This window comes from Vigna umbellata, chromosome 3, assembly GCF_029865625.1.
Source record: "Vigna umbellata cultivar VRB3 chromosome 3, Vumbellata_1.0, whole genome shotgun sequence".
Lineage (NCBI taxonomy): Eukaryota > Viridiplantae > Streptophyta > Magnoliopsida > Fabales > Fabaceae > Vigna > Vigna umbellata.
Window position 1 is genome coordinate 1726691 of NC_142167.1, and position 9043 is coordinate 1735733.

Genomic DNA, 9043 nt, shown 5'->3' on the forward strand with positions numbered 1-9043 from the left:
TCTTATTACAAATATCACTTGCTTCAATATATATACATATATTTGTAACTTTAATCACTTATTTTGTTCCTAAAGTGTCAACTTCATCTTCATGGTTAAAAAAATATCAATTCCAAACATGGTTAAAAACACCTAAAAAAATTAGTAAGTTACTTATAACTATTATTATTATTATTATTGTGTAATATTTAATAAAAGAAAAGTTAATAAATAAAAACGAATTTTTTTATTAGGGAAAGTAAATTCAATTAATCCATTTATTACGGAAAAGTTTGCATATTGTGCCTCCTATGAGGCATTAATTAATTTTGCTTTACACCGAATTGTTTGTCTTTTCACATCCAACAAATGATAGCAAAGTAAGCACGCTTTAACTATAATGTTTCCTCGTTCTAATGTTCTGCAAAAGGTTCAGATCTAACCCTAAAGGATAATACTATTTAATGCCGTATTTTATTTTATTTTTTCATGGTTTAATTATAATTTAATTACTAAAAATGGATTGCTTTTTTTAGAACTATTAAATTGTAAAAGAAAAATAAAAGGTGAAATAAACAATCACTCTTCTATAATTTCTCTTTACTATATATATATATATATATATATATAACTTCATCTCATCTCTTTATCTGTTTATTCATTTTTTACTCCTTCCAAAAAATATCTAAAGATTAGCGTTCAAGTGAAGAAAATAATTAAGTAAAATAATCTCTACACTTTTATAATATCTGGATTCGGAACTCGAGACATTTGAATGTTAGCTAGCAATCATGATCCATAAAATAAAATAAAATAAAATAAATACTCCATTTTCATATTTTGAAAAAGGTATTCTTTCATTGCTCCTTCTCTAGCTAAGACATATTTCAATTTTCCACGTTAATTAGCATTTACACACTATAAGTAATCCCTCATCCCAATGTTAATTTGATTTGATTGAAAATTGATCCACCTTTGCTAAAGCTCGTGCTCAAATATTTTCACATGCGGTATTACGTTTTCCAAGATTCAAACTTTCTCTCCATACAATTTTTTTATAAAAAGAAATTATAAGTTTAGAAAGTTTTAATTTATGATTTTTTTTATCTTAAAAGTTTTTATAGAAAAAATTGTTCGAACATACTAATTAATTATATATCTCGTGGTATTGCTTATGGATTAATTTCTTTCACAATATATTAGATAGAGAAGTTTATGCAAAAACATAGAAATGTTGGATGAAGCTTAGATTTAGAAAAGTGGAAAAGTGAGGAAAATATTAAGAGTGAAGTAGGGATACAATTTAATAAACATTTCTTCCTTTTGAAGTGAAAAACATAGATTGTTGTCCATGTTGGCCATATATATTGTAATGATTGTAAGATAACAATGAGAACATTGAGCAAAATAAACTAATGAAGAGGGTATCTTTTGCTTTTGTACCAAGACATTATGGATCACACCTATACTATCATCATCATACATGCCAAAGGAATATATATATATATATAACTATATGTGTTCATCCTTAGCAATAAAACCTTTTATGATCCTTACATTTTTCTTTTTATGATGGGTGATTAATTTTATTGATTGGGCGATGAAAAAGTTTGCTCTTATGTTTATGTGCCTTAACTTTGGAAGTTTGTTTCATATAGTGTTATTTAATTTTTATTACGTTAAATTTAATTTAATATTATAAAATAGGATTATATTAGTTTATATTTATGTTAATTGTAAATAAATCTTGTTCTTCATAAAAAAATAAAAAGTTAGAAGCTTTATAGTTAATCATTGAGGGGTAATGTGTGAGCATGGATGGATCCAAAGAGGGGCAATATGATTCGGTCAGTCTGAACTCTTTTTAAAATACTGAAAGTGATGCTAAGGAAAAGGAGACTCAAACTCTCAGCATATCAAGTTACATTGTTGATAGTACAATAGTTTATAACAAATTTCTTCATATAATTATTTCTACATACCTTGTTTCTACAAATTTTAGTTATTTCTACATACCTTGTTTAACTACCAGAATTTATTATTCTGCAAACCATATCTTTTATTAGAAAAAAAAAATTATCATGATGATCATCGCATATAAGATAGGCAAATAAAAAATACAGATGGCATCATCTTTATCCTTGCTAGAATCTGAAAAACAAAAAAAGCACATGCTTCCTCTAACAGTGGTGCTGGTGACATTTCCAGGCACAAATTCCATAACAACTAACCAATACAATATTTAAAAATTAAGATTAATTAAAGCTAATTAAACTGCCATAGAACATTATTCTCCTAATTATTATTAAGATAATGTCCATAATCAGTGATTTTTCAGCTATAAAAGAGGCATATTTGTGTGGCATAATAATTATAAGTGTTGATCAATGGCATATTGTGAAGTTCAAAAGCTGGAAACTAAAGTCAGTATGAAAGCTTCTGCTGAGAAATTCTATGATATTCTATGCAACAAGACACACCAAATTCCCACCATTTCCCCTCAGAATTTACTCTCTGTTCAAATTCATAAAGGGCAATGGGGTACTCAGGGATCTATCATATCCTGGAATTATTTACATGGTATGTCAATTTTACCTTCCATTTTCTATCATTAATATTCATATTAAAAATATCAAATTTACAGTGCTAATTATTATAATATTTGCTCACTTCAATTTCTTATTAATCAATATTATTTATACTAGCAAAAACTACATCAAAATCATATAGTTTCGTAATTTTATAAGACTGATATTAAAAAAAACATTAAAATAATATAATTTAAATATATATATATATATATATATATATATATATATATATATAATTTTGAAAGAATAACGCTTAAAAAATTATATCGCGTGATTATTTACAAAAAAGATAGTTATTTTAAAATACAAAGAAGTTGTTCAATTATTTGTTTTATTAAATAAATAATAAATTATAATCAATTCGTAGCAAAATTGTTCGTTACTAAATTATGTATACCTCAATATACTTAATTGATAATAGAATCTGCTTGAGAAAAATATGTTTTTCTTATTTTCTTTTCTCAAATAAAATCTAGGTTTTTTTTTACTTATTGTACTTCATTTTACCTTATTATGCGTTCAAGTTTTCTGTTGATTTTTCTTACTATCTTTTGTTCTGTAATATACTGATTTGATATATTAAAAAAGTTAATATATTTTAAAATATAAAAATGAATTGAATCACACTCAATAAACTTTAATTAGTGTCCAATGTGTATTTTTTTTCAAATGTGGAATTCAAAATAGAAAGTACAAGCAAGCAGTTTATTAGATATCAATTGTAAGGTTTTATTTATACAAAATTTCATTCTGGGCACTAGAAAAAAGGTGAAAAAAAAAATAAAATTCTTCATAAACTAAAATTAACTTATATTTAAATAAAAAATTAATAAGAACTTAAAAAGTACATAAGAAAGTTTTAACAAATAAATAGTTTACTCATGAACTAGTTTTACTTTAATAAAACAATTTTTTTTCTTTTTTCTTTTACTATATATATATAATGAAATGTATACATGTTATAAATAAAATTATATAGGGTTTGATTTGAAGTCTTACTATAAAATGTGTGTTTTATATTGGAGAACAAAAGAGGGAAAAGTTAGTGTGGTTAAGGAGATGCTGGAAGATATTGACAAAGAAAAGAAGAAAATAAGCTTTAGGGTTATTGAAGGAGAACTGCTGAAACATTACAAGAGCTTCAAGATTATGATACAAGTTACTCCAAAGGAAAAAGGAAGCACAGTGCATTGTGTCTTTGAATATCAGAAACAGAGACATCAAATTCCTGATCCTCATGCCATATTGCAAATTACACTTCAGATCAACAACAAAATTAATGCATACCTTACTCACAAATTCAACTGATAAAAAAATCTTCTAAGTGATATGAATTTTAAGATAAATCATCTTTAAAAATAAAAAATTCGATAAAAGATGATCTTCTGAACATGTTTAAGAAGAAGTTGAAGAAAAAAACATTTGCATTAAAGTCATTCTCATATTCCTTATTTCGAGTTTTATTTTTCTCTCTATCAAATAAAATATTGTCTAATGTAGTTTATTATTTCTTTCTATAATGAATTTTTGGTGTTGTTTTTCTATTTTGTCTTCAAAATATGATGTTCATTTTTTATGTTTTAAAATCTATTAATTTTTTTTTAATATATCAAAAGAATCAATTCATTTTAAAGGAACTCTATATATGGACAACAACAAAAATTAATAAAGAATCATAGGTCTTATCTTGCCACGTATTTTAAAAATTGACAGCTCATTAAATATTGGCTAAGGTGGACATTACGCCCTTAATGATTTAAATGTCGTTAGCGAAAAAGATCAAATTGATCAATTTTTACAAAAGAATGGACCACTTTGAACGCTAAAAAAACTCGAGGACAATCTTAAATAAAACTAACAAAATATAGGGATCAAAATAGGTATTAAACAAAAGATTTTACAAACAGAGTAAATTCAAAGAAATAAAATTTTGAATAAAATAAAGAATAAATGTTTATCTTTTATCTATTTAAAATTTTTCTTTGAATAAAACATAGATTTCACAATCTTTTTATTTCTATCATATTTAATAATCTCACATCATCTAATAGTCGACGCCTAAAGTAATTTAAATATTTTTTTCCATTCATCTTTCAAAACATCTTTAAAAAAACTGTGACAAAATTAATGCTTGAAAACAAATAATATCTCAAAATATGATAATTGATTCTAAAGATATCTTTTATTTAAAAATTAGTTCAACCAAAATCCAAATATAATAATATTTAAAAATCATAAAGAAGGACTTATACATTGAAAAACAAAGTGCATACTATAATTTTCTATTTCTTCTTCTCTAAAGTTTTATTTCATGAGATTAATCCCTATATATAGAGAGAAGAGCAGGGATATTTTATTGGCAGCATCTTCGTCCTAATCACATTCTCTAAAAGAAAGAAAGTGTTGATATCTCCAAAAACTTGTTTATTTGTTAAGAAAGAATAGAAGTAAAAGAAGAAAGAGCACCTAAATTAAAGAATAAGCAGAAAAAAAATTATAAAGTATTTCTTTGTATTCCTTTGGAATCATTTGATTTTACATTAGGACACATCTTTCAGTGTTTCTTCCATCTTTTTTAGAGCCAAGTGGTTCATGTGATAATTCTTTTTACGAAAAATAGTAAAGTGATGTGATACGATTAATTAAAAGAGCGAAATTTCTTATTTAAATATTAAATGGTAAAAATGTAATGAATATATTTTATTGTTAAATTTTACAAAAGGTTTTTTCTATTTAAAAAAGGTTAACTTAACACTAAATTATATTTTACAAGAATCGGTGTGACATTAAGTTATATAAATTTGGAAAATTTGCATTCTTTAAACATTGAGAAAAAAAAAAATTAGACTTTGGAAAAAATTAAACTCTCATCAACTTATACACTATGAACCAAACAGATTTTTTAGTATTTTCTTTCTCCTAAATTGTTATTATTAAATCACATTTATTGTTTTGAGTAAACCAATTCACACATGATGAGAAATAGAGATAATCATTAATTAACTCATTAACTAAAAATAGTATTAACTCATTAATATATACCATAGTTTTGTTTCTCGTTTTCCCTAGAAATTTATTTCATGATTAGATTAATCCCTTTATGCTGTGAGTACGCAGGGATCTTTTGTTGGCAGCATCTTCGTCCTAACCACATTCTCTAGAGGAAAGAAGATGCCTTGCAAATTCTTGTTTTGATATCTCCAAAAACTTTGGTTTTATTTGGTAAGAAAGAGAAAAGTAAAACAAGAAAGACCACCTAAATAAATAATAAGTGAAAAAGAATATATTAAATTAGTTTTTTAAAAAAAGTTTTCTTTATTTCTTCAATTACTTAATTTTGTATTATCAATTAAGACACGTCTTTCAAAGTAACTTAACAGTAAAGTTGAAAAAGAAAATGTGAGACTTTATATTCAATTTTTTTATTACATCAGATAGTTTCACATAATTTAAGAGTCTAGTTTTAAAATAATTTAAATATTTACTTCATATATGAAACGTTATTGTTATAATTTCGAGTTAAATGATATCATTAAGATGAATTAATCATTACACATTTCAGATATTGTTTATTTTGAAAATTGAATTTTCGTTATATTTATTAATTAAGTGTGATAGAAATACCTATTAATAAGTAACATTTACTGATAATATGGATTATAAGTTAGAATAAAAAACTTAACATATTAACTGTAAAAAAATATTAATAAAATAATTTTTTTCACAGTATGCTTTTATTTATATAAGATTTAAATTATAAAAAAAATGTTGTGTAAGCTATTTTTACATTTAATTTATTGAGAGAGAAAAAAAATCTAAAAACTCTCCTAAAGAAGCTGGTTATTAAGACATTGATTAAACTTTGTTTGGATATGATTAAACTTTTTTCCAGAAATATATATAGAGCTGCATTGTTCACTCATTTTGCATACCTTGGAAGGAGTTATAAGGAAAGATGGCGAACTCTCAAGTTCAAAAGCTGGAAACTAATGTTTATCTTGAAGAAGCTGCTGAGCTGGTATTTGATGTTTTCTGCAACAAAACATACTGTATTGCCAAAGTCTTTCCCACGAAGGTAAAATCCATTGAGATTAATGAAGGTGAATGGGGCACTCAAGGATCCATCATCTCTTGGAAGTACGTGCATGGTATGACAACTATCACTTTTAATTTTATCAACAATTTGTTTTTGCATTTCTACTATATATGTTTAAACTTTTAAAGCATCTATATAGTTTACTTTATCTTAAAAAAATAATATATATAATTAGTTGAAGAGTTATTTGTAGTAGATTAATAATTTTATGTATGATTAAGTATGATTTTTGTGTTAATTAGTTAAAGATCTTGACTATAAATAAAATAAATTTATAATATATATAAGTTAGTGTAAATTTTATTTTATAAATAAAATTGAATTACTTAAAGTATGCTTCTTAATATAATTAATTAGAATATTCGAAGTGGTTAATCTAGTATGCATCAAAATATTTACTAATAAAACTTTATTTTTTTTAATAAAAAGCTTAAAACAGGTAAAATAAGTTGAATAATTTACTATCTATTAATTTCCAATCTTTTACATCAAATTGTTGTCGCTAAATATACAAAAAATAAAAATTATATTAACATCAATTTCTTGCAATCTTTTTCATATTTTTTTTCATCTTGATTACGAGGGATGACTGTTTGGAATTCGGATTCTCTGCTTAATTTTTTGTGTTATTTGTTTGTTTTACTTTTAAAATAATTAATTTATATTGTTTTAAAACATATTAAAACTCTTTTATATACTAACATTATCGTATTTTGAAAGCTTTAGTAGAAGGATAATACTAAAAAAAACAACAGAGAATCCGAACTAGGTTAATTAGGGTTAGACATGTTTTAGACTACTATGATGATCTGCGTTATATATGCATAAGAACAGATGGAAATAACTGTGTGGCAAAGGAGGTGATCGGAGACATAGACAGAAAAAACTGCAAAGTAAGCTTCAAGGTGATAGAGGGAGATCTGCTGCAAAAGTATAAGAGCTTCAAGTTTGTGATGCAGTTCATTCCAAAGGAAGATGGAAGTGTTACAAAGCTGGTTTTGGAGTACGAGAAACAAAACTATGACACTCCTGATCCTGTTACCATGTTACAATTTGGAAATGAGGTCATCAAAAAAGTTGGTGATTTTCTTAAGAAGGACTAGCTCTAAATCACTGTCATGCATCATACTGCTATCTCATAAATAAAATTTGATGTCTTATGGGCCTTAGTTGCCCTTAATTACATCAATTATATGTCAAACTATGAATAAAATGCTGACCTAGACATGTTTTTTTTATGTTGATGTATTATTACGTGTGATTGTGTCTTCTTGTAAGTCATGGAATTATAAGTTTATAATTTGGGAAATAATACTTTGAAATCTTACCTTTTATTATTGGTAATAATAGGATTACGTACTTTTACATTTATTTATACTTTTACATTTGATACACAATATAAAAATAAAATAATTATAAAAATAATTTTTTATATTTTTAAAAGAGAAAAGAGTAAAAAATAATAAATGATAGTATTAAATGAATATAAAAATTTTATGTGTGTCATGATTATTGTTTATCATGAGTGTGTAATTCTTAAACAAAACATAAATATATCAAAAATATACCTCAACACACAAATATTTTATATTATTTAACATTTTTTTTCTAAAGTATTAAATTTTATTTTTTATAATTATTTTAATTTTATAATGTCTGTCAAATAAATATAAATACGTGTAATTATATATATATATATATATATATATAAAAAAAGATAGAATTTCACAAGTCAGTACTTTATGTTTTATATTTGAGTAAAAGATTTTTTTACACACTTAAATATTTTACATTCATTTGACATTATTTTTACTTACTTTTTATTATTTTTTTTCTTAAAACAATATAAAAATTTTACACTTTTTTAACCATTTTATCCTTGTAATCTGTGTCAAATGAATATAAAGGTGTGTCTTGGTATCATTACTCTTTATATTTACTTAATTTTTATATGGATTGAAATATCTCAAATATTTTTATATTATATTTAATTATTTATTTCTTTCAATAAAGAAAAATAACATATATTTATAAATATTTATTAATTTCTAAATAATTTTTAATGCAATTTCTCTAAAGTTGAAATTAGTACAAATACATCTGAAGTTAAAATGTCCAACCCCATCGCTTAAGCTCACTAATGTTATCCAAATAATAATAAAATTACCCAATATTTAAATAACAAAGTAACATTTTAGGTTTTTCTCAACATCAAAAACCAACAATTAGAATATTAGACTAAAGAGTTGAACTATCACTACCCTAAAAAGGTACCATAGACATTAAACCGACTATAGATTCCTTTTTATTGGGCTGTTTATTTATTTATTTTCTCGTTTTCGTTTTATATAGCATCATGTGTCTCTTGGCATTTAAG

At 24.2% G+C, this 9043-nt stretch overlaps 2 protein-coding genes across 2 annotated transcripts; both read left to right on the forward strand.

Annotated features, from left to right (window-relative positions):
• The first annotated feature begins 2366 nt into the window (after window positions 1-2366).
• Window positions 2367-3878, forward strand: LOC148201387 (MLP-like protein 34). Its single transcript, XM_088110060.1, has 2 exons — window positions 2367-2559; window positions 3604-3878. The coding sequence occupies exons 1-2, from the start codon at window positions 2367-2369 to the stop codon at window positions 3876-3878; spliced, it is 468 nt and encodes a 155-aa protein (XP_087966186.1).
• Window positions 3879-6511: 2633 nt separating this feature from the next.
• On the forward strand, window positions 6512-7902 carry LOC124820527 (MLP-like protein 43). The gene is made up of 2 exons (XM_047292238.2): window positions 6512-6718; window positions 7501-7902. The coding sequence occupies exons 1-2, from the start codon at window positions 6526-6528 to the stop codon at window positions 7767-7769; spliced, it is 462 nt and encodes a 153-aa protein (XP_047148194.2). The 5' UTR covers window positions 6512-6525; the 3' UTR covers window positions 7770-7902.
• Window positions 7903-9043: the final 1141 nt, after the last annotated feature.

Coding starts and splice junctions, on each gene's coding strand:
- LOC148201387 (XM_088110060.1), top strand. CDS start 2,367: ATGGCATATTGTGAAGTTCAAAAGCTGGAAACTAAAGTCAGTATGAAA. Junction 2,560..3,603: donor ATCCTGGAATTATTTACATG/GTATGTCAATTT, acceptor GGAGAACAAAAG/AGGGAAAAGTTAGTGTGGTT.
- LOC124820527 (XM_047292238.2), top strand. CDS start 6,526: ATGGCGAACTCTCAAGTTCAAAAGCTGGAAACTAATGTTTATCTTGAA. Junction 6,719..7,500: donor CTCTTGGAAGTACGTGCATG/GTATGACAACTA, acceptor GCATAAGAACAG/ATGGAAATAACTGTGTGGCA.